At 37.2% G+C, this 26,285-nt stretch overlaps 1 protein-coding gene across 3 annotated transcripts in view; it reads left to right on the top strand.

The window, feature by feature from the left end:
• GABBR2 (gamma-aminobutyric acid type B receptor subunit 2) overlaps positions 1-26,285 on the top strand; it is a 448,751-nt gene that overhangs the window by 233,765 nt on the left and 188,701 nt on the right. For all 3 annotated transcript variants that reach the window (XM_062608972.1, XM_062608975.1, XM_062608974.1), the window contains one exon: positions 21,307-21,367. In XM_062608972.1, coding sequence (XP_062464956.1) covers positions 21,307-21,367 — 61 coding nt within the window. The remainder of the gene's footprint in view (positions 1-21,306; positions 21,368-26,285) is intronic.

The raw sequence follows: 26,285 nt of genomic DNA, 5'->3' as shown, positions 1-26,285 counted from the left end.
ATGATGAATGATAAAAAAGAGTAGTATTAGGAAGAACTCCATAAAAAATAAGAAATAAACATGGAAGATCCTAACTATTGCCAATGTAAATCTCAGACTGTGTATTTTTTCCACTGTAAATTGGGGGAACATGTAATGAGTAACCAAATGTTTAAAGACTGTAGAATATTCATTCTCTGCTTCTTAATACAGATAATTAAAAGTATTTGGGACAAAATAACTGAATTTCATATTTTATTTCTCAAAAATATTTTCCCTGAGGCTTTCAAACTGTTTATACTGGCCTTTCTCTTAGGCTCTGATTAAGTAAAGTGCTTAAGAGCACGCTAAATATTAAGCATGTGTGTTCCAAATGTTGTGTTGAATCAAGTCTTAAAAGTCTTCCTTGTTTTGCAGGGTAGGTTCTAGCCAAGTAAAAGAAACATTTTCCATATAGAGTTAATATTTAGTATCCTCTTTGTGGAACTGTTTTACAATACCCCAAATGCTATCAGCAAGAGAGAATAAACTCGTTGTACAAAATGTGAGCATTATACAATTTTTAATGCGCATCTCAGTGAAATTAAAGGCATGTCAGACTTAGGTTTTTCAATAAAGGCATGTCATAGCCTGAGGGCTTGTCATGCCTGAAAATCTAGTTTGTGACATGCTTTTCACTTCTCTGAGCGACATGGTAGGCAGTGTTGCAACCTAAACTAGCAGAGATATAATGTGTTAGGCTTTTGCAGACTGCATGTATTTTATGATCTTAAGTTATAAATAGGAATTTCAAATGGAGATAAAATTGCAATAATAACTTCAGTGTTAGGTTCACCTTATACATTGAGGTCTGCAAATGCTTTATAAAATACACAACCCATTGACCCATCTCAGAAAAAAACACAGCTGTATGTGATGCAATCCCAGTATAACACATCAACCTCATTTTCTCTTGTGTCTTTCATAGCAGCTGCATCTTAGGCTGCTCTCCACAATGTTCAGTAGTGCCTGGCGATATATAGGAAAGGGTAGTCAGGAAAGAACCTGTTCTAAATGCCCTGTGAGTCACCTAGCATCATCTCATTCAGCAGTGGATGGGAGAATAAGTAAAAAAATTCTGAAACACAGCAATTTCCTTATGCTTTAATGAAATTTTAGGAAGGGAAAATGGGAATGCGTATCTTACTCTGCCAAAGTAAAAATTATTTTCTCCACTTTTGTAGAATTAACTCATTGCAAAATATTTAAGCTCTGTTATATTCACAATATTCTGTTATTGTTGTTTCAACTGTCTTTTGGTTATAGCAGTGAGAAGTTACTTGTGATAACCACAGTCTTTTAGGTAAATGCAAGTTCATGTCACTTTAACCTTTGTTAATTAGCAGCCAAAATGAGACTCAGTGTACATTTGTGAATCGGACTACATTATCTGTCTTAAACACTGATTTTAATTAATCAAATGTGCACAGTTTGCAGATGCTGTGCTGCACAGCCTTGAAGCCTTGCACACACAATTTGCCCTTTGCCACCATCTCTCTCTCACTCCAAGATGGCACTCTCTACTGCTTTTATTTCTATACCTGCAATAGAATGGTCATGACCAAAGTTTGAAGTCTTTATTAAAGACATATTTCTCTTTCCTAGCCTTCTTTGTGCTGTAGATCTAATCTGTTTCTCCTACATTAGTTCTTTATTTACCTTTGCAGTGCCTAAATAAAAAAGCTTTTTTTGCTGATTGCCTCTTTCAGATATTCGTGGCAGTATCTCTTTTTACTTGTTTTTCAACCATTCTGTATAGATGGGAAGATCCTAATCCTCCCCAGGAAATTAATCCCTATGTACTTGATTTAATTTTAATTCCTCTACAAATCCATATGCTAAGAACTCATGTGGCAGTGAGCAGGCCATTGATTTAAATGGTGTGATCTGAGAGGGGAAATAATATTTGACATACATGATGTTGGCAAAAGCTGCTTTTGATTTGTGTCTTTCTGAATTTCCCTTAATTAATTCATATTTTTCTGCAGTGGCAGTGTTTGTAAGTGATAGGGCTCTTCTCAGTACGTGTTATTCAAAGCTTACTCCACAGACACACACTTCTTCTTCTCATCATTTTTCCTCATTGTCTCTAGATTGCACATTAGTTTGCTTAGATCTACTGTACCTTATTGTGAACAGTGAATATTTTTCTGTCTGGGTTCTTGAAGCCTGCATGTTTTGTTAACTTAATCTTGTAATTAACTGCAGAAGGGTAGTACTGATATAATTGGGAATAGATCACATACCGCCTGGATTTCCTCTGTGCAGTTTCTTTGGAGACAGGATAACAAGGATACTTTTACTGACGGTATGTTCAGTTTATCTCTCCCTAATTTTAATAAAGGCCATACAAGGTCTTTGAGTGATTCTTATATTTGCTATATAGTACTTTGCAAGTGCACGTGCACAGTAATTAGCATGAATTTGTACTCACTAATTGCAGACATTTAACACCAAAAATACTAAACATTTCTTCCAAACTTGGATGTGTTAAAATTCTCCCAAAAAACCTGACAACGCTATTGTTGACATTTCTACTTGTGTCAGCAAAAAGAAATTGTAAGGTATTTTTATTTGAAGTATGATTGAAGTGGAAACCACTTTTAAAACTCCCCAAACTCCAAAATAGGTTATCAAGACTTATCATAAAGTAAGAGGAGCAACATGGAAGCTTCTTCCTACAAGATAAGTAGGAAAGCTGTATATTGAATACTGCTTCTTGAAAGTTGTTGATGGATTTTGTTTTTACAAACTATCTGAAAAACAAAACCTGACCTGACTTGATTTCACTCTAGAGCAAAGGTTAAGTATAAGTTTAAGGATGATGTAACTGGCAAACCATCATTTTTTCGGGGGCCATATGTCCCCAAGCTGCTAAAAAAGGTGAAAATAAGAAAAAAAATAAAACCTGCTCTAGAAACAGATGGTACTGTTTGCTTCAGCAGGAGGGGTCATAATCCTCTTCAGATTAGCCATCCAGTATATGAAAGAAAGAAAGATGATTCATCTTAAACGACAGTGTCTCATGTTCTTGTTTCAGGATGGCTCTTCAACTCTCCCTCCATTTTGTTTTACTGTTTCCTTTTCACTTTTGTGATAACAGCAAACCCACTATGATGGACAGGAAAATGAGAACTGGAAGTCTGAATATAACTGCTTTTTTGTCACTCGCAAGGTTATTTCTCAGTGTAGAAATACAGTAACCCAGCAGCAGTAGTCTTGGGCTGGTATATTTGAATCATGCACCTGCAGAGGCAGCACTCTAGTCAAGCCTGCTGTGGATTAGGCACCATTTCCAACTTTGCCTGAAGAGATATTCTCTGATAGCCTCTGACAATTTGCTCATTGCATGTTGGGATGGCTTTGTTTCGAAGGTCACACACAAGAATCAGCTCTAAGAGTTTTGGAGTGTGTTACATATGTAGCCAGCAGCCAATTTAAACCCATTATCTTACATCTGCAGGATCCTTCTTTTTAATGAATGGTGTTTTGTGCAGTGTGTCTGCATGAAAACTTCTTACACTTGTTCTCATTGAAATGGACAGCCAGATTTGACAAAACTTGAAAAAAACTTGAAAGACTTTGCTGGATCTCATGCTTGTGGAAGTTCTGCAGTAGTTGTGGATGGAATGGGAAAAGAAGGAAAAGGGTAACTAACCAAAGACTTTAGCTCTGTTTAATATACCTTGTTTTCAGGAAATCTGCAGTTGATTTTGAATGTTGAACTACAGTATTTTTGCTCATGTTTTTGTTTCTCCATTTAGGTAAAAGAGAGAAGTAATGGGAAATAAATAAAATGACTAAAGAGTCATGAAGAGCATACTACGACAGTACTCTAAATTCATTGCAGAGTGGGCTAAAGTTGTGGAATGATAATGTGTCCCCTATTAGCACCATTCTGCGACACCAATTTGATTGACTGCATGCAGTAACCAAACAGTCTTTACTTGAATTAATATACATAGAAACAAAAAGTAGAATTTTATTATAACTAATATCTGTTGCAGAGAAGAGAATTAGGAGAAAGAGGTTTCTAGTATTTGATGTATAGAAATAAGACTCCAGTAGGAGGTTGTGCATTTGGAGCCTACTTGCTTTTCCTACTATAGATTCCTTAGACAAATTTGGAACTAAAGATGTTTCATCTCAAGCCGTGCATGCAGATATTCTTTTAGGAAACTGCTTCTGATTAAAAAAAAAAAGGAAAACTTTGCAATCCTAAAATAGCATAGTAGTTGTTAGATCATATTTATTTTATGATAGCATAGTGCTGTGTTACTACAGTATCAAAACATGGAATTTACAATTATTTCATTACCTATAAACATAACTTTTTCTGCCTTTTCCTTATTCCTCACCTATACATAATATTCAGTATAACTGTGATGTGTGACTTTACGATTTTTATATACAGTCCAATAAAATAAAAAGATTCATCTTTCTCACTGAGAACAGTTAATAAGAAAGTTTAATTTGTTTAGTTGTGATCTAGAATATTTAGTCCATTATGTTCCATGGGAATACTTCCATGAATAAAATCTTGATGGATTGAGTAGTGGCTTGACTGCCAGGAATAAATCAAGTTCAGAGGCTCAGAAAACCTCCAAATTATGGTCTTTATTTATAAGTAGTGCATGTTCTAGGTAAAAATATTTATCATTTAGACACATTTTGACAAAAAAAGAAAAGATAGATGCTGTCTTGAGACAGAAATTTGTATTAAATTGGCTTCACAGGACTTTCTATATTTTTGATGATACTGTTGATTGAATACAGATTAGAATGACTGGAGACATTAATTTTCTCCCCAGACATCACTTTTAAATAGGATACTGATAGTCTTTTTTGGGTTAGATATGAAAAGGTTTGCAACTAGGAGCAACTTTTTTCATTTGCAACTAGGAGCAACTTCATCACTGCATCCACTACTCCCTGTGTGCACACCACTGTATAAGGAGCAAAATAAAATGTCTTATTAATGTAAGTCTTCAAAACTTTTTAAAATGTAATAATATGAATGTTGTATCTCTCTTCATGAGTATGAACATACCCTGTAAAGAGTATGAACATTGTGCTTTCATCTGTAGGACAGACTTTGTCTACCCTGGAAGATAAATTAGAGAGCACTGGAAATTGTTCCTGGCTTCAAGCCACAGAAATTATTGTCAGGGTTTAGTAAGTAAAGTTCCTTCTGCTGAATACATTGAGTCAAAAAAGTCACATCCTCATCAGCAAATGTCTCACCTCTTGCATTCCTATGTAGTCCCCCTGCCACATTGCGGAGGAAAGGTTTCTCATGAGAAAAAAGCTCACTGTCTCCAGGGATTACCAGTGCATGTTATCTGATGGCTAGTAATAAAGAAAAATAGGACTGAAAAACAGAGTTGCATAAATTTGGGCAGTAATATAGCCCAACAGTACTGCCTGGTACCCATATCTGCATTGAAACTTCCTAATAATTTACTACAAGTTCCTGTCCAGAGGATAAAATTTTTTCAGTTACCATAAGCCGCAGCAGTATGGCCCTTCCAGGGAGATTGTCTTGGTTTAATGGCTTCAGAAAAACAGCCTAATATAAGCAGTGTCTTCCTTGTATGGGTATTCCAAGCTTTTGAAAACAAGATAATTTACATGCTAATAAGATTTCCATTATTGCAATGATTGCTTTTTTGTCCATTAATTATGTGCACTTTGATCGGTCAGCATTACTACTGTGCGTAAAATAGCTTTACAAATATTAAATAAATGGGTTCATGTTATTAAAAATTTTAAAGATTGTTGTTGCTACAAAGTAAGAGATTCCTTTTCCATCTTAGAATACAAAGATAAAATAAGATCTAATTTGAGAAACAACTGTTTGCGTTAGCTGTTTTGCAATTATTAATTCCTTTTATGAGTGATAGAAAGTAGAATCTCCTTTTAAGTGCTGTATCCTCATTCTAGCTGGAATTCAACATTGTCATATCACTGCAAGATAGTGCAAAACATCATAAATATTCATTGAATGCCAGTGGCAGAGAAGGAAATACTTTCTTCTTTTAATATCACTTTCGTTTGAGTCAGATGAAATAAAAAACTTGTCATTAGTTATTTTGGGACATTCAGTACACTATAGGAATACCATATACTTGGACAATTAGCATAGATGATTGATAACAGAATTAAGGGATTTTTAAGGACAGCTGCGAATACAAGGTTTGTTGCTATTGTACAGAACAGTGCAGTTTGTCAAAATATTAAAAAGAAATTCAAGTCAGTGTGAGTGTGTTGACCAAGATAAGGAAAAGGGTACAACAATGGGGATAGCCAGAGAAAATAATGGAATCTGTCATTTCTCTTCCTTCAGGCTGTTTAGATATTATTACTGTCTTTCTTCATGTACTCCTCTCCCAGAATCCAAGTGCCTGATGCTGGAACGCTTTTATTATGGAGGTGTCAGTGTGAGCTTCAACTTGTAGCTTTGCATCTTTTGTAGGAAAATGAATGCATCTTTAAACAATGGCTTCTTTGTTTTCCAGTGAGGTCTTTTCAAGTATAATGCTTCCTAGACCTTGAAGGTCATATCTCTCAAACAGGGCTGAAGAAAGCAGTCAATCTGATAAAATAGTATTTTCTACACTGACATCGATCCAGGAGGCTTCTGAATATGAAGCAACCTGCTTCTGTTCTCTGGGAACAGAAAAATGGGCAAAATAAGGGCTGGGCTGCCGGGCCGGACTTCAAAGATCTTACCTTAAAATCAATTCAGCGCCTTCCACAGAACAGTTTCAGGACCTCCTTTAGCACGAGCTGAGGTGCCACCAGAAGTTGGCTTGCTTGGTTGCTCGAGCAACACTGCTGGGGCTCTAATAGCAATTCAGCTGGCTCAGCATGATTCAGGGGTGTGGCGCTGGGGTACTGCTGTGGAGACAGTAATTTGGGGAAAGACAACCTTATTTTGTATTCAAATGTGTGCTGCCCTTTTTGAAGTTAGGGAAATTGGTGTATATTTGTGTATATTATACTCTAAAGAGTGCAGTTATGAGTCAAAAATTATTTGTTCTTTAGAGCAATATTCTGCCACCATCAGCCTTCTGTTACATATAGAGTTTTTTGTTGTTTTGTTTTTTTTTTAATTTAAATAATCCCCATCCAGAGGGACCTTGACATGCTTGTGAGGTGGGCTGATGCCAACCTCATGAAGTTTAACCATGACAAGTGCAAGGTCCTACACCTGGGTCGGAGCAATCCCAGGCACAGCTACAGGTTGGGGAGAGAAGAGATTCAGAGCAGCCCTGCAGAGAAGGACTTGGGGGTGCTGGTCGATGAGAAAAAGAACATGAGCTGGCTTCAGTGTGCAATCGCAGCCCAGAAAGCCAACTGTATCCTGGGCTGCATTAAAAGGAGCGTGACCAGCAGGTCGAAGGAGGTGATCCTGCCCCTTTACTCCGCTCTCGTGAGACCTCACCTGGAGTATTGTGTGCAGTTCTGGTGTCCTCAGCATAAAAAAGGACATGGAACTGTTGGAACAAGTCCAGAGGAGGGCCACGAGGATGATCAGGGGACTGGAGCACCTCCTGTATGAAGACAGGCTGAGGAAGTTGGGGCTGTTCAGCCTGGAGAAGAGAAGGCTGCATGGAGACCTCATAGCAGCCTTCCAGTATCTGAAGGGGGCCTATAAGGATGCTGGAGAGGGACTCTTCATTAGGGACTGTATTGACAGGACAAGGGGTAACAGGTTAAAACTTAAACAGGGGAAGTTTAGGTTGGATATAAGGAGGAAATTCTTTCCTGTTAGAGTGGTGAGGCACTGGAATGGGTTGCCCAGGGGGGTTGTGAATGCTTCATCCCTGGCAGAGTTCAAGGCCAGGTTGGACGAAGCCTTGGGTGATATGATTTAGTGTGAGGTGTCCCTGCCCATGGCAGGAGGGGTTGGAACTAGATGATCTTAAGGTCCTTTCCAACCCTAACTATTCTATGATTCTATGATTCTGTATCTGAATAGTTCAATATTGCAAAAATGTAGAAAATTGTTTTTACATTTTCAGAAGAAAATATTTAACATTTTATTTTCAGATAAATTATTTTTGAGATCTGAAAATTGATCTTGTTCTTTTTGCATGTGCGAAAATTCTGTGTTTTTTTCCTGTTTTCCAGCATTTTTTGTACTTCTTTTGAAATATATTTTTCCCCTTGTATTGCAACTAAGTAACAATAAGAAATATACAAATTTCGAAGTCTTTTAAGTATTAAATAACTGAATTGTGTTATTCTGCCAAATTATCAGAGCACAGCCTGAGTCGCTCAATGAGCAAGTGACAAGATATAAACTTTACCAAAACAACTGAATTAGTAATGCCCAAATGCCATAATTTGAACTACGTGTTATTAAGGTGTACTAAAGCAGGGCCAAGTCTGGATGTTCGGGGTCTTTGTTCTTTGGACTATACCCAATACATAGCCAGCTCTACCTCATGGCAATCCTGAGTGCATGGGAAATGTAGTAGAATATATCTGTCTGGGTTTCACATAGTCATTTGTTGCAGGATCACGAGAAAAATCAGTTAAAAAGCTAGCTAGAATATAGCCGTAGGAGAGGTAACCCCAGGGTAGCTGCAAGGGCTAGAAGTGGGGGCTTTTCCAGCAGCTTCTCCAAGACACCAATATTATCTCTTAAACTTACACTAATGAATATGTTCATTTATGCCTCACACTATAAATAGAATAGAATTAGGCTAGACTAGACTAGAAGTATTATTCATGCAACTTGTTGATAACATGGATTTGAAAGGTGCTCTTAAGTCAGGGGACAATTAAGATATTGTGTTGGAAGAGCTGAAGGATCTTGAGGGCTTCAGTATGTGACACTGGAGGAAATAAAAGTAAAAAATGCAAGTGTTTGAACTGAGGCAGTTGTCTGCTGTAGACATACCAGAGCCATTTAAAGAGAATGTAGACATCCAAAGTTCAGGCAGCAGTAGCAGCCCAGGATGGTTCCTCCCCAGTCTCACCTTCAGGACCCTGGAGTTCAGTCCCTACCTCCATTCTGTAACATGAAGTTCCCTATACACTTTGTGCATGAGAGAGGCATTTCAGACTGGGCAGGTAACAGTCTACCTCTTATATAATGCCAATATTTGTGGCTCCCTGTGGCAGCTTGGAGAAAACCTAGTACGCTGAGAGGAGAACTACATGTTCTCTGTATAAATATTAACCAAAAAATATAGGGGGAAAGCTGTTTTGTCCAAATTGTACTGTAAGCCTAAAAGTATGTTACTGAAAATAAGAGGAACCTGAAAGCTACAGGAAAAGTTAAAATGATCAGAAGACTCAGGTTCAGAAGCAGTCTTCTTATCAGAATGATGGAAGTGAAAAAATCCCCATGCTGAGTTTTAAAACTTCAGGAAAGGACTTTGATATAAATACAGACTCTTGCAAATTCATTGATGTGTAGTAATTCCCTTCCTGTTCCAAATTTACTGATTCTCATTCTGCCTGTGCTCCTCTTGAAGTTAGAACTGAGAGCAGTACCTTAAAGGTACATGGAGGTTTTTTTGTGTGTGTGCGTTTTGTTTTTTTTTAGACTTTGGTTCAGGAGCAGTTTAATCATGTCTGAGCTGAGAAAGGGAATACAATAGACCAAGCTTGATGGCCTGGGAATCTGATCGTACTTCCAGACTCAAATCATGCTTTCCTATATAAATTTACCAGTTCACTTGCCTGGGTGCATCTGAATTAGTCTGCCTGACATGGGGTAGATACCATTTCTGTGTGAAAAGGACGGGGGGGGGGGGGGGAGGGTGAAGAGAGAAAATTCTAGTCCTTAGCTATTTCATGTCATTAATTGGACTTTGCACACTGCCTTAAATTAGAAGAAAAGCAAGAAGACTCATTTTACCAATAAGTTGCTTTTCTTATTATTTCCACAAATTAGCTACTGTGACTTCAGGGGTGACAATGTTTTTATGTCCATCATTCCCTTTCTGTAGGAAAGCTTGAAAAGTTTACAAATAGTATCTTCTTCTATTAAGCAAGTGTGCATTCTAGATATGTTTCATTTTTCTTTAGTATGATATTGGTTTTAAATTAGTATCAGGCAGCAAATGTATTTAAAACAATAAAATATTTCACAAGTGTTTTTGAAAGCATCGTCACAGTGGGAAGATGTTTAAATATCAGTAAGCCTTAACTTCAGTGTTCTGAAAATGTAGGAAAACTGATCCCAAAGTAACACCATTACTCTTAAGCATTGCTTTATGGAGAATGAAGACAGCTGTACCTTTGAGAGCTCTGATATATGCCAGATGGAAAGCTGTTATGCTGTGTAGGATCTAATGGTATATGATGCTGATCACTCACAACTCAGAAAACAAAAAGAGCCTTTTCCAACATCTTTGGATCTGTCTGTTTTCTGAAGATCATGGAGAGACTGCTGTCTTTCCCCAGTAAAACTACTACAGGGATATAAATAGAGAATCTTTAAAGTGTCAAAACTATGCCAGTCATATCTCACTGATTCTCTGCAGGCTGTTGGCATTGGTTAGAATAGCCTGAGGGATTAAAGTGGACAATGAAAAGGGTTGAATTTGATTTTATGAAGAACATGTTGGGTAGGCCTCCTTCCTGCCACTACGAAGCCTGCTCAAACCTCATGCCCAGCAATGCTAATGCTCTTTTCTGAAGCTTTTGGTCAGAATTTGATGCTGATGAAAGCATCACCTGGAGGCATGCAGCACTAAAGAAGTGGAAGAGGATGAAACATCTACTTCATTATCATCAAACATAGCTGTCTTCAAGAGTGCTTTGTGATGGAAAGCTATATAGACAAAACCTGAAATTTTAAAGAAAAGTAATTCTAAGAGTCCTAGGATTAGAAATAGTTTAGCCTAGGCTTTTTAGCATTACAGAAATAACCATCTGAAATGTCATAGTAATCCTAACAATTCTCAAGTAAAGCCAAAACTACAACTGGGCTAAAATACAGGCGTGTTTGGAGCTGTAAAATTTAGATGAATGAAAATTATTGTTGTTCCATTACAAAATGGAAAACCAGCCCATTTCAGTGACTGTCACTGGAAATATATATTAGAAAGCTTTGGTCCTGAACAGTTTCTGCGTACCTTGAACTGCCTTAATTGATTTGCCAAAGAAGTGTTTAAAATCCTCTAATCACTAGAAACATTTCATGAGTATTGAATAAGAGTTTGAGTGTAAGATCTGATATTGAGTAAAGAAGAAAAATCAAGGTTTGTGTTCTAGGCATAGAGAGCTGTTCACTAAAAAACCCAGCCTTTTATAGCTGATTCCAAATACTCTTTCCTGATCCGCGTCAGCTCACACTTCTGCCTGCAGGGGAATTTTCAGATGTGGAGCAGCCATATAACACGGGGAATGAATCTCCTGTCATAGCCTTTTCTCTAGCCAGTAGCAAGAATCCTCCAAGACTGACGGGTATTTGTACTCTAAAAGAGATTTGTAAAGCTGTTTGTTGTTTGTTTTTTTTTTTAATTATTATTATTTTTCTCTTCCATTAAGGCAGTTTTGAATTAAAGTTGCTCATTTAGAAAAATAATAGTCTTAAGATACTGTGCTCAGCACTTGCATGTGAAAAATGCCAATATGCTGTACTTTGGATGCCAAGACCTTCCTAATACCATAGGCTATCTGCTCATTAGAAATAACATAGTAAACAAAGTAATCTCCTGCAAACAGCCAGTGTGAGATAGCCTGGTCAGGGTGAAGTGCGTGGAAAGGAGGTAGTGGCTCTTGCAGCCTTTCAGGACATCATCAGAACAAATGAAATACAGCCTGTGCGGTTGAGCTCTCTGCTGGGATTAATGTAGTTTACAGAAAATGGAAGAAATTACTTCAGAACATCATCTGAAATTGCACTGTTGAAGAGATAGCACTGCTGCTTAATGTGGTGTCCTTAAAAGTCTTTTATGTCATCTCTTCTGATTCGTTCTCACAAAAGCAATGAAAAAAACCTCGATGGTAAACTGTAATATGCTGTTATGCTGTTTCTACAGACACACAGAGCTAGAAACTGAAATCATCAGGGACTCAACCTCAAAAGAACAATTCTAAACATCACTTTAGCAGTTAGTATTTACTTTTAAATAGACATTGAAAAGGGCTTGAATTCCTAGTCCCAGCGCTTCAGACTGTTTCCTCTTCTCTTGCCACCCTGAAAGACAGGTTGTTTACATCGTTTTTACACACATCTGAAAGAGATTGAAGCAAGAGTAAAGGAATTATTTTGCTCATGCTTCAGAGGCCAAACATAGATCAGGAAAACAGCTATTTATTAGTAGTCATGACTTGGTCACATTCATCACGGGACTTGAAAATGTTGCAAACAATTCCAGTGCCTGACATTTTGTTTCCAAGGTATTAAAGAAGTCAAGTATATGTGTTTCATTTTAATTTCTTTCCTTTCATGCTTTTAAACCTAAAACCACTAATGATGATCATATTTTAGGCAGCCAACAAAGAGCTTACATGGGTACTGGAAGACATGGCTCACATAGAAAAATTCTATCACTGTTTTAAAATGGTATGGCAAGAAAGAATTGTAAAAAAGAGCATCAAACTGCTTTGCCCTGTCCTAACCATAAGCTGAATGTGTAAAACCACATTAATGAGTGGCAAAGCATCTTCACCTGCAATGGCCAGCAAGTGCAGTACTGTTTGATGCATGATTTCCTTTTTTCTCCACCTTCACCTGCTTATGCATTTCTGGTACCTTGTTAGGAACATTAATCCATTGGACTTGCTTCTGCATGTAAAACAGAGTGCTCAGATGTTCACAAACCATAGTTTTGCTTACTGTGCTGAAAAAAAAATTCTATCATTGTGCTGTCTCATTTTAGCATGGCTGTGTAAAATTGTGTACATGCATCTAAATGCTAATTTAATGGAACAGCTGAGTCTGGGCTTATGTCATTGTGCTGGCAACGGCACATTTTCATGCAAAGACAACTGATGACAGAGGACACTGCTGAGATGAAGGGAAGAAATTTCATCCAAAGAAATTCTGTCAATTCTCCATCTGATTCCAGCACTTCCCTGAAAAAGAAAAAAAAAAAAAGAAAAAGAGAGATGAAGTTCTGTCAAAACTATGGTAAAGTTCAGGTAGCAAAAATATTAGTTAGAGGCGCCCTTCCGCACTGTAAGAGCATCTGTGTTTCAGTTATGGATAGCCCTCCTCAGGAAACAAGTAAGAAAATTAAAAAAGTGACTTAGAGAGTGGAGATAAGGGGAAAAAAAAGCCCTCTTCTTATGAGGAAGAGACTGAATGGACTGGAGGTCTTTATTTAGGAGAGAGTTAAGCAACAGCATAATGAAATCATGGTGGTAATTCTTACAGTACTTCATATTTTCACATAACTCTAGATTCAGGATATGTGTGAATGATAGGCAGATAAAGATGTTGTTATACTTAATCATCTTTTCCCAGAATTTGAAACTTAAGGTGCGGGTCTTCAGTTGCCTTTTCTTCCAGCCCAGCTACAGAATACAAGTCTGTCATTCGTATCACGATATTAGGAAATGCACGGTGCAGCCATTTTTTTGAGGAATCACAGAATCCCAAGGGTTGGCAGGGACCTCAAAAGATCATCTAGTCCAACCCCCCTGCAAGAGCAGGGTAACCTAGAGTACATCACACAGGAACTTGTCCAGGCGGGCCTTGAATATCTCCAACGTAGGAGACTCCACAACCCCCGTGGGCAACCCGTTCCAGTGATCTGTCACTCTCACAGTAAAGAAGTTTTCCCTGATGTTCACATGGAACCTCCTATGCTCCAGTTTACACCCATTGCCCCTTGTCCTGTCACTGGACATCACTGAAAAAAAACTAGCTCCGTCATCCCGACACTCACCCTTTACATATTTGTAAACAGTCTCCTCCAAGCTAGAGTCCCAGCGCCCTCAGTCTCTCCTCATAAGAGAGATGTTCCACTCCCTTAATCATCTTTGTGGCTCTGCGCTGCACTCTTTCAAGCAATTCCCTGTCCTTCTTGAACTGAGGGGCCCAGAACTAGAATCTTGGTTTTGGGAATGTTTCTAATTCAAGGTAGTTTGTAGTAATGGAGCCAGGGAAGTATTTCTTTAATTTTTTTTTTAATTTTTTTTTTAATTTCTAGAAACTGCATTACTTGTTCTGTAGGCCTTTAGGGAGATGTGTGCCAAAAAAGCACAACTGGTCAATGCCACAAACTACTTGTATCATCTGTTATTAACAGAGATCTTCTCTTGGCAGATATGAGGCACCATCTTTTGCATTAAAATTGCTGGATATTTTTTCCCATCACTTTTGTATGTCTCTCTTCTTGGTTTTTATTTCCAAATGGCCTCTGGTGTGAACCTGTACATCTGCTTATCCTGTACTTTGCTCATGTTGAAGCAGTTTCTGTAACCTATTTAAAAAATCATGAATGTTTCCTGAACTCTGAGATAAAGCTGATTTTTCACTTAATTTTCTGTTTACCAGGAGTTCACAGAAGCTACATAAGAATAGGTGAATATATGTTCCATGAGTTCAGTGGACCAGTTCACCTCCCAGATTTCTGTTTCTAAATAAAACAAATAAGTAATCCCCACTCAATGGAAATGTCAGAAGTTCACTACCTACTGTGCAAAGCAACTACCTGAAAAACATCACTGATTTTTCTGGTTTAGACTGATGTCTTAATAGTTTTGATGAGTGCCTCCTAGTTCCAATATTATGGGATTTGATGAAAGGCACTTCTTCATTCATCTTTTCCATCACTGTCATTATTACCAGATTTTCTAATTTTTTTTCTGGGCACTTTTGTTCCATCAATTTATCTTCCTTCTTCCCAACTTTCTTTGTTCAAAACCCATGTTTTGCTTAGAAGTAAGCATGTTCATTTTTTTTCATGCAGTTTTATGCCAGCTGTGTCATAGCTAGAACCCAAGTATCTTTTTAGATAGGAATGGTGGTATTGTTTCATTTGGATAATATTAGCCAACATCAGATTTTTAGCTGTGCTTCACACTTGTTCTTCGAGCTGCTCTAATGCTGCTGCTTTCCAGACACCAGTGTTCAGTTACCTAAATCTTTTAGAAAATGTAGTAAGAGAGAAAACAGGCAGGGAGAAGAAATCTTTTTAAATCATAAAATATTTCAAATTTAAATCCTTGATATTGGAAATTTTGACAGAAAAACTTTTCTGAAAATAATCTCAAAGCTTGAAAAGCAGCAGTTACTGAGTCTGCTTAGATCAAATATTCTAGAAACATTTTATCCACAGCGCACTAAGGATACATAATCATGGATTCAGAAGCATTCTTGATTTTATGGGGCATTTTAATTTCCCTCACCCTCTACCTTCTGCTCTCCTCCCACTGTTCCAAAGGTGACAATTACCTCTTTATCCCACAGGGGGTTTCAACTTTATTGCTGTCACCCTAGCATCTTCTCTTGCGCTGTGCTTATATTTCCTGTGCTTAGTTCTTTGTCTCTGGGTAACTGAGTGATGTAACTAGGTTGAAAACAGATGAGTTGTGCACAAGCTGCCCTCAGCTGGGAGTTTAGAAGTTTTAAAAGAAGCTGGGTTTTACTGTTTTAGAAGTTAGACTTACAGAGCTAAAAGCTTGTTGCTTTACTCTCAACTATATAATTTGATAGACTAAACAGTATTCCCTTTCTCTTATAAACACTGCTTAGACCTGATGTTTGAAGGGTGGAAGAGGTTACAAATGACAGTGTGTATCTCTTCACCACCTAGAAGTTGCAGAGGCAAGACCCACAGGATGTCAGCTTTGTGCCTGTCAGGAAATGCATGTCTGTAGCTAAGGAGTCCTGTGTGAGTCAGTACAGGTGTAACACAAGTAGCAGGCTGTGTGAATTGCACAATAACATAGAAAAGCCTCTGAAAGGAGCTGGGACTAACAGAGATGTCTCACTCCATCCCTCCTAGCTCTTTCTGCTAGCACCTGCATCCTTCCAGGGCTTCTTTGTGCTGGCTCTCATTCTGGCACTGGAAAGCAATTCAGAAACATCTCTTCCACTTGCCTAAAACAGTGCAAAATAAAACATGAATACATTTTGCTGTTTTAATAGGTTGCTACAGCTCACATAGGGGCCTCATGAATACCATCAGTCAGTGTAGGACTGTACAGCTAGGAGCAATGTGGGAGGGCATTTCCTGCTCTTTGAGTGTTAGCAAGTTCTTAGTTTTGCTGCCCTGTGATGTGTCAGCCTCCTTGACTCCTACTTTTATTGGACTTAGTCCAATAAGGACACTACAGGATCACAAGTCATTTCAGCAGATGTCATAGAACTTAAAGGGACATTTCTCACTGTATTCTCATTATTCTTTGAGAAAAATGCATTGTGTTTTAAATTAAAAATATAGATTCAGTTGCCTTAGTTATCCCACGGCTTTTCAGGCATTTCTGCATGTATTTTTTTAAGTGGTTTCCTTATATTAAATATCTAACTCAAGAACCCCAAAAGCGACCAACTTAATTTATGTTGGAAAAAACACCGACAGTCACTTTTGGAACAAGTTTGACCATGTAGGCTCAGGCATTTCAGAGAAAGCCACTGGGAGTAAACACTATTATATGGGAAGATGGCTTGTCTATAGGAAAAAGTAGCCCAGATTCCTTGACAGTGACGTGGAGTTGAGATAGAATCCCTGAAAATGCTCAGGGGACATGGGTCCAGTGGCATGCAACTGTTTTGCATCCAGCTGTGATATGTGTGTCAATATATCCATGATCTCCTCTCTGATGAAGGGGTATTTGTTTTCTTAATTTAGCTTGAATATATAATATGACATTTGAAATCAATAATAATATACCAAGTGTAAACTGAGTATGTAATACAAATCTGAATTAATAAAAAATTGTTTGGTGCCATGTAGGTGAACACTGTTGGAGAAGGAAGCCAGCATGGTCTAAAGCTGACCTTTGTTCTAGATATAGTCCTGAAAATCACAGAAATAAATGCTATTTATGTATTTCTCTATTTACTGTATTTGAGACACTTTGCAGAAGAAAATACATAGTACAAGAAATTATGGTCAAAGGTCAGACCTGGCCCTGACTGAGAGAGCAGTTAAGAATCTTCTCAACTCTGGTTGTATTGACTGATGAAGAAAACTGATGACATGAATGAAAATTCTGTCATCTGGGGATTTTAGTGGATGAAGAATGAAAGAATTCTAAATTTGGCATGAGCCTATGTCCAGAGCTGAATAACGATACTGTCAGTGACAATGCAAAAACAAAAAAAAATTTCTAATAAATGCTAGTTCTTCACAGCTCAAAAAAAGCTTAATGACATATTCATAATATAGCAAAGATAAATACTTTTATCCACCAGGAAAAAATGACATATGATAAGAGCTGCTTCCAAGTGTATGCAAATGACTAGCTGCTATAAAGACAGGGAAAGATCCATGTGTCTAAAATAAACCTAACGTTGGCTAATATTTTGTTAGTGCAAATGGATGATTGTTGTGGACTTCTTATTCTGACCACAGATAAAGGATTGGTGGCTTCAGGAACATCAGCTGAAGGAAAAAGGTGAAAACTGTACATCCAGAGAAGTTAGAAGCTGTATTTTTATTAATGAGATGAAATGCAGTTATGCTGTACAACAAAGTACATGTGAGTAGGATAAAAATCAATGTTAGGCTTGTAAACAGAGTACCTAGAAGAAGACAGTACGCATAAGAAACAGGGAGATGATGTCCTTGCATGTGGCAATTGTGAGACCAACATCATTGAAATGTTTATTCAAGGTCTGGTTTTAATTGTTTGTAAAGGACATTAAAGCACTGCAGCTTTTAAGGAATTAAAAAAAAAAAAAAAAAGCCAATTACAGGAAAAGCAGCTGGACTCAGAGATGTGTCTGAAAAAAATCCAAACCCCAAAACAAACCCAAACAAAAACCTAGAAATCCACAACATAAACTTCTGTATTTCTATTGGCTAAGCCAACTAAGTTGGGTAAGGCTGCATTATGACTTATGCAGGTGCAGTGGATCCCAAATACAGGTTATTGGGATGCTCTGTGCAGCAGTCACCGTACATACCATCAGCATCATCTGTGGGTACCACACTGTGCCAGACTGAGCTCATTCCCCTTCTTTTCCCTGCTCTGTTCACATCCCTGTCTATTGGAGTCTAAACTACACGTGATTTCCTTTCCATCAACTTTTCAAAGGTAACTGCTGTTACAAAATGTCTTGTCCACAACTCAAAGTTGGGCAGATCAGTTATAGAATTGGTATTTAGCATAACTTTTGCAACTGGTGAAGAAAGAAAAAAGCCAAACCCGAACCCAAAACCCTGTACATGGTAGATTGTAGAAAATAAAACAGACACTAAGGTACCAGTGTGGTTTCTATTGGTCTCCATTGGGATGTAATGTGTGTAATGAAGAGGAAAGCTTTGTTGATTTTAATGTATAGTAAAATATGTGGTTTGATCAAGTGCAAGTAATCACTTGTGTAGTTGATATAAATGCTTGTTAAGGACAGAGATTATATTTTACATCTGTTGAAGTAAAATAATTACTTGACTGGGAAATATTGTTTGAGTCTGACATTCAAGTTCTGAAAAAGTTAGTATCTACATTTCTTCTATTATTTTCTTTAAAAACTTACTTATCCATACAATCACTGATCCTTTTGCTAGTAAGTATCTAAATAAGCCTACGCAATGATACCAAAACATGGTAGAAGGTAAAAGAGGATTTTGTCTGTTATATTCATGTGGATTTCATAAGATCTAGATTTTATGGTGGGTCACACCATAAGCTGCAGCCTGTATCAGTAACACGTGCTGGAGTATGAGTATCAGTAACACGTGCTGCAGCCTGTATCAGTAACTCTATGCTGGAGTATATGTAGTATGGAGTATGCTGGAGTATGAGTATCAGTAACGTGCTGCAGCCTGTATAAGTAACTCTATGCTGGAGTATAGAAGATATCTCTCTAGCTAAATCTTATAGTATATTACCTTGGTGGCAAAGAAATGATTTGGTGTGACCCATAGAACATCATCAGATTATAACTAATTGCTTATGCCATAAATCAGTACATAATTTCTGGAAACAAGTTTCTTGAACACTAGTTGGCTTATTTCTTACTATCATTGCTGTAAGTTTATTTTATTATATATTTAGAACACCTTTTCCTCCAAATGCAATTGTCTTATTTTTCATAAAATAATGGTGAAAGCATAGAACATGAGTGCCTCTCATTAATTTGTTTCCTATTCTTCTATTAAGAAGTGCAGGTATCGCTCTTTATGCAGTTTCTCAGTACTCATGAGAGGCTCTCCATTCTGCCATATTGGCAGACCAAAATACTATGGCAGCACCTCTATGTCCATGGCTTCCTAAAGCCCCTGTAAAAATCTAGGAATGTTTCCTCACCCAGCACACAGGAATTTTAGAGTCATGAGAGGTTTAAGGTGCCTGAGATGCTGTACCTACTTGTCACATGTTATTATAAAGCAGCATGTTTTAGAAAAGAGCAACGAACCAAATGGCAACTGCTGCTGCAGTTGCATTTTGATGCCTGGCTAATAAATACGTACTGTCACCATCATGGATTGTATTAGGGATTCCTGCTCTGAGGCTCCTTGCTGACACGTTTTTTGTTCATTTTACCTTTGCAAACCACAAAAAATGTAGTTTTATCCATTGGATAGAACATGAAATAAATAGCCAATTTCAATTTCTCGCAATTGTTATTTTATTTCCTGTTAGTATCTGCATAACATACAGACTCTGTAGTTTGTGAACAATGCCCAGGACACTGTCAGACCTCATCAAATAGTATTTAGAAATTGTTATGCCTGTAACCCATTTGGCTTTGTAGCATTTTACGGTAATCTTTAATGAAAGCATAACACTATGATTGAATAATTTGCAGATAACAAGGAAATTTTCATATTAGTTGTTCCATAACTCTTTCATTACCATCATCTCTTCATTTATTTACTGCGTAGATCAGTACAAGCTACAAATCTTAGAGCAAAGGGAAGTTGATAAAAACAAATATTTGTAAATCTAGACTCTTTGTTTATATTTTTTAATTCAATTTTTTACATTTATTTAAAGCATTCAGACCTGATTTATGTTTCCTCTGTAGTTTCAGAACATGTCAATAAGGTTATATGTATTTCTCTCTAGTCAGTGGACTATGCATATAGTATATATCTGTACTACTGAATGATAAAAATGTGAGTGATCAGAGGGAAATGGTGTTTTTTGCCTCACAGGAAATGTGGGGTGAGTGTGTTGTACTACACTTATATTGTAGGGTTCCTTCAGAGAGGTGACTTCAGTAACGGTCACCTTCAGTACATCCTCTTAGTGACCAGAAGGGGTTGTCCACAAAGGGGCTGGCTTGCATAGAGAAATGTATTGTAGCATTACATGCTTATTGTTTGTTTTCTCTTACTCCTATGTCTGCTAAAACAAAGATTAATGGAGAGGATAATAATAAAGCAAACTGGGGATGCACTAACACAGCTATCTATATCGACAGCATTCAAGACTCCACTACAGGTTCAAAATATTAAATATCCTTCTTAGCATAAGCAAATAAAAACCTTTTCTTTCATCCTCAATTATGAAATAGCTGAAGTAAGGAAGAAATTTAGCAAGATCTTTTCTTAATTTAAATCAGAAGGAGGGAATGGAAGATGGGAGTAATGTGCTAGGGATATGTGAGGAGGTTTCAGCGCTACATGACCTTTATTTTGAGGAGTGACAATGTGTAGACAACAAAGGGTAGTTTACATTTAAAAAGTCATTGCATGTAAAGAGAATAGTAGGTCGTGTGTGTTGGTATAGTACAAAACCAAGCCACAGGAGTCACTGGTATCTGTAATCAGCGTAAGTATATAAGAAACAATAAAAGTAGGTTATAGAGCCATTTGAAAAAAACATATGATGAATGAAATGGAGAATGGTTTTCTTGTGTGGTCTTGATAGCTTTTACATATCCTTGATAAAACCAGTCACAGAGTAAAAATCAATTGTTTGCATATCTCTCACCATTTTTTGATTCAGTAAGTTTCTGGCTTTATAGTACCTATATTTCCATCCATAAAAAGAGAGTGATAACACTACTCAGCTTTCTAAAGCCATTTGAAGTCTGTGGAAGAAAGCTTTAAGGATGTATTATTGAGTCTGCTATCTTCAAACTTTAAACCTTGCTTGGAAAATTTTAATAGTGAATGGAAAATAATTGCAATGCTAATTATATTATGAGAAATTTATAAAACTTTTAAGTTATTTGTTTATTTTATTTAGGGTCAAGTTGTTTTCAGAAATGGAGAGAGGATGGGAACCATCAAATTTACGCAATTCCAAGGTAGGATGCAAACAGTTTAATTTTCATTATTATGACATTTTATTTATTATGTGTGCAGTTTCAAACTTGCGTGTCAGTTGCATTTGTTTCAAGATATTTCAAATATGTGCAATTATTTTGAAAAGGAAGTGCTTGGAAGATGCAGCAAGGTACCCAGATATATTTGTTACCTGTTTCAAATACTGTGTTTTGAACCTTGGGTGCTCTGAGGTGTACACAGATACTTCCAAGAATTTTTCTAGAAGAAAATCTATACATTTGTAGGAACTACTGATCTATATCAGCCAATGGCTGTTGGAAAAACTCTATTGATCAGCTAAGAACCCACTTCTTAATACAGTTATTTTGGGAAACTGAATCTGAAGAGGAATTTAGAGAGGATTTTTGCTGTTAAGCTCTTTTGAGTTAGTGTTTATGCTCTCTGAAGACTTGTTCTCAACATTCAACAACTGCTTGCTAAAAAATTGCTTCAGGAGTCAGTCCCTCAGTGTGCAGAGGACACAAGCTGCTGACCCCATCTCTTGGAGGCAACACACTCTACAGTGTGAACTGCCAAGCCTGCTGCATCCTCTCAGCCCAAGCTGCCCCTGTGGGAATGGTCTCAGCAGCAGAGACCACAAATGCAGCTGTAGGGATTTGTCAAGGGTTGTTTGCAGCTGGGATGAGGTGCTTGCTTGGGAGAGTTTTCTGCAAAAATAGTCATTCAGAGAAAACATTATAGTTTTGTCTACAGTTCATAGAATGCAATTCATGTTTTTGTTCCTAAGCTGAAGCTGAGATAAAACTGGAGATGATTGCATTTGGATGGTCTCGTGAGAGTAGTAGTGAGAAAGGTGACAAACCTTTTCAGACAATGCATGAGAAAGAAGCTTGCACTCCCTTTGTCTTCAGATCACTTTAAACATAATCCTGCTGACCAAAGGCTCGTCCTTTATGCAGGAATTGTCTACTATATGTGCATTATTATTAATGAACAACAGTGCACTTGAGAGAATCTTTTACCCATTCTAAATTACTGAAACCATCTTCAGGATTGCTCTTGCCTTCACAACTATAACTGATGCTATTAACTCATATTCCCTGAAGCATTTCTACCCACTAAAACTTTGCAGACATCATCTCATGATAATACAGTTTAGAAATTCTTTCTCAACATTAATGATAAATATCAATTTCTTCCTGTTCTTCCTTGTCCTCTCCCCCTCCCCACTTGTTTTCGTAGTAGCAGTGTTTACAGATACACAAAAGAATAATGAGAAAATATTGTAAGGGGATTTTACAAGAGGTGTTTTTTCCTCAGAAGTCTGAAGGAGCCATTGTGCATTATGCCTAAGGCAGCCGCGTGTACCCCTCTACAGGATCTGAATGAGGAGAAAGTTTGGCACCTTACTTCTGTGCATTAAGGGGGTGATGTGGGGAGGTGCAACCTGTGTCTTCTGAACTAATCTACAGGATAGTTGATTTTGTATAGATTTTTATTTCCAACCATTCAGACTGAGTTTCTTTATATGCTTTCAGTTTCACATCAGTTGTTATTTAACACCAATGTTTTACCATCAGTTGAAGTACTGTTTGGTCAATAAGAACGTAGGAGACAGCTGCCTATTTTTTAATTCCTTGCAATTACAAAATTTCAGAACTGATTCAGGCACATTCACAAGACTTTGATCATCAACCAAAGGTTTCCAATTAACCTACAGGAAAAAATAACCCAGGCATCCTATGGAGACATGCAGGAGAAGGGCTGGATTACCTCTCATGCAAGCAATAGTCTGTCAACACATCTGAAGCCTGATCTTAAGTTTTGTTTGGTTTCTTACCAATTTTGAAATGAAAAAAATGTACAAAAATGTATGAGAACCTGAAATAAGGAGCAGTATAACAACATAGGTGAAAGTGATCACTTTTTTTTTTTACCTTCAAATTCTATTCTAAATATTAACAATTGTTTTCTCTGTTCTTTTATTGATACTTTTTTTATACAGGGCTTTTATATTCAATACTTGTGGCATAATTGTAGAAATTATTAATTTGTTCAAAAGAATTCTTTATTGGTTAGGAATCTTTCTAAAACATTCTCATTAACTTTTAATAAATTTCAGACTACTGGGGATGTTCCTTATAATGGAAAGAAGTTAATTAAGTCCAGCACTTAAAATGGTAAATGGGCTCTTCTTTTGTAGTTAGAGCTGCTAGGTGCTATCAAGCTTGAGACAGAGATACACATCACTCTTTACACTTATTTTTAGAATACAGTACCGATCATGTTGATTTTGAGGTAAAAAAGACCATACCAAATGGTCTTTTTACATTACAAGATGTCTTGTAAATGCTTTTACAATATTAATTGTAATTGAGTACAGCATATATTCAAAGAAGCTTATTATCCCAACATAATAGTTAGGAATCATCAGTTTTAGTGTGCTATACCTTGAGAGTAATTTCTTCATCTATGGTGCTTTGTAGTTTTGTTAACAATTTGGATGAAAATGCACAGTTACCACAAATAACTAATTGCAGAAAAATAAATCAGGTAAATATATCTGAAGTAGGATTTCTTGGCTAAAACCACCCTTCCTCATTTGTCCGGGTAGACAATCATCAGAGTAGACTCAGGAGCTTCATTTTCTATTCTTTGCTGGAAATTTTTGTGTTAACGAGACTATCTGCAAACATTTTAGCTATGGAAAAAGCATCCAGCCATGTCTGCCAGCAGCAAGGGAAGACCAGCCTGTGAGGGTTCAGAGGGTAACCGCAGTATGCCTGACACGCTGTGATGAAATTTTGAATAGCTGGTTTAGTTTTGAATCTAGATGTCATTTTCCTCAGACTCATGCCCGTCATGTCCCTTTTCCAGCTTCTATACAGCTTGTTAGTTTTGCAAGTGGTCAAACAGATGGTGCCAGAGATAGCTGTGGCCGAAGTACTTACTGCTTTATGGTTCATGAATACCACCCAGGAATGATTTAGTATGCAGAAGAGGATACAAAATACATGTAATGGCATTTTCTTCACCTACCTTACTGGCAAATAAAAAGCAGTCTGTCCGTCTAGCTCAAACATCCAAGTGCTGTTTGAAGCTGGCATCCTTCCAAATGAATAGCAATTTTTCCATGGGTGCAATTAAAGGACTATTGTCACTGTCAAACATGTAGTTGGAGTAGATGGCCAAAATCTTTTGGCTCGTGAGAGCTGAAAGAGGGTCCTGGCAACTGTTGTGTGTATATCATGGAGCAGGAAGGGCAGGAATAAAACTGAGATTATATTGCTGTAGTACAGGAGGATGCAAGAACAGATACATACCTGTCCTTCAGAGTGTTTCTCTTTGGTAGACCTTTTCTGATGAATCTGACAGGAGCTTTAAAGACACCTTGCTTTCAGTCATATTCTTATTTCTGTCAGGCATTAGAGAAAACCTGAGACTTCTGTGGTGGAACAAGTTAAAAAGGGAAAAATAAAGCTGAATTGTAAACAAACACCTTTGAAATGGGCATGAATCGTGCTTCTTGTAGACAAGAACAAATGTCTGTAGTACTGCATACTGAGAAAAACTGAAGAAAGTGGGTAGTCATCTGCTGTGTCTTTCTGGGAATAATTTAATAGTTTCAACTCATTTAGAGGTAACATGATACAACTTTTGTTAGTGTTGAAAGTGTATCTGGGTGCCAAGCAAGACTGAGAGCACGGCTTGTCAAGTGTAACACCATAGATCTTCTTAGAAACGGCCTTACTGAATTTCTGCAGTAAACCCAGTGATAATTCTTCTCTGAATTTAATCTGCAGAAATAGATAACTAAGTACTGTACAGTCAAGAGCAATGTACATAAGAATCCAGAATTACTTTCCTGGAGCCTCAGTTCATCTATCTAGTTCTGACTTGTCTGCTGTCCACAACCGCTTCAGTGAAGGAGACATTAGCAATTGCAGAATCACCTATATATACAATAGCTTGTTCTGCAGGGACATCAGTCCAACTTTGGAAGAGCATCATTCTACTATTCTAAACACAATCCAGCAGACTCTTAACTACTGAAGGTTCTTGCTTCCATAAGCATTCATATAAATAATGAGACTAATTGCCTTTCAGTTTTGTTTTGTTTCATGTTTTTCTAATTTTAGCGTTTGTCTAGTATATACCACACAAAATCAGTTTATGGATATTTAGTCTCTGATAATGTTGAAGGAATATAATCCAATAAAGAGAAAATATTTAGTGACAACTCTGAAAACTCAAATTTGAAATATTTCATGTCAGATACCTGGAATCGGTGGTGTCAAATATTCAGAATCAGTGGATTCGGATTTCTCCGCTTCTGCAGCATACTTACAAAATCAGAATCAAATCTCCTTATAAATCTTATTTTTTTTTTCAGAGATTAAGAAGTACCCTTGAATAGCCACATATGAATTTAAGGGGAAAGTATATAAAATAGTACAGAATTCTTTTGGGTGAGCAGAATTTGAATAGTGAACAGTAAATGATCTTAGTGTTATGTGATAAACAATAAAGATGTAAAACAAACTGCATGCTGTTTACCCTGAGCAGCTGGATTCTTCTGGATAGGATCACTCTGTCACTAAGGACTATCATTTTGCACACAAAAAAGGGAATTAATTAAGGAGTCAGGAAGCTTACTTCTGGTACATGCTAACTGGAATGCTTGGCTGCAATCACAAAAATGTGTGTTGGGTAGACCTCTTGGTGTACCATATCCATTCAATTTTATCTGCATGAGTCATGTACTTAGATTGTTGCCCTTCATATCTTAATGACCTTTTTTTTTCAACTTTGTGATCAATTCGTTGTTGAATTAAGTCTGTTAAACAGTACCCACAGTGTTTTTTAGCACACCACACGCGTGAACACACCTGCCTACACCTCCCCAAAACTGCTTTTTCTGTTCCAGGGAGGTTAGTG

This window comes from Pezoporus occidentalis, unplaced genomic scaffold (genome assembly GCF_034315485.1).
Source record: "Pezoporus occidentalis ecotype Australia unplaced genomic scaffold, CSIRO_AGI_Poc_V1 ctg132, whole genome shotgun sequence".
NCBI lineage: Eukaryota > Metazoa > Chordata > Aves > Psittaciformes > Psittacidae > Pezoporus > Pezoporus occidentalis.
This window is presented reverse-complemented; position numbering and strand designations above follow the sequence as displayed.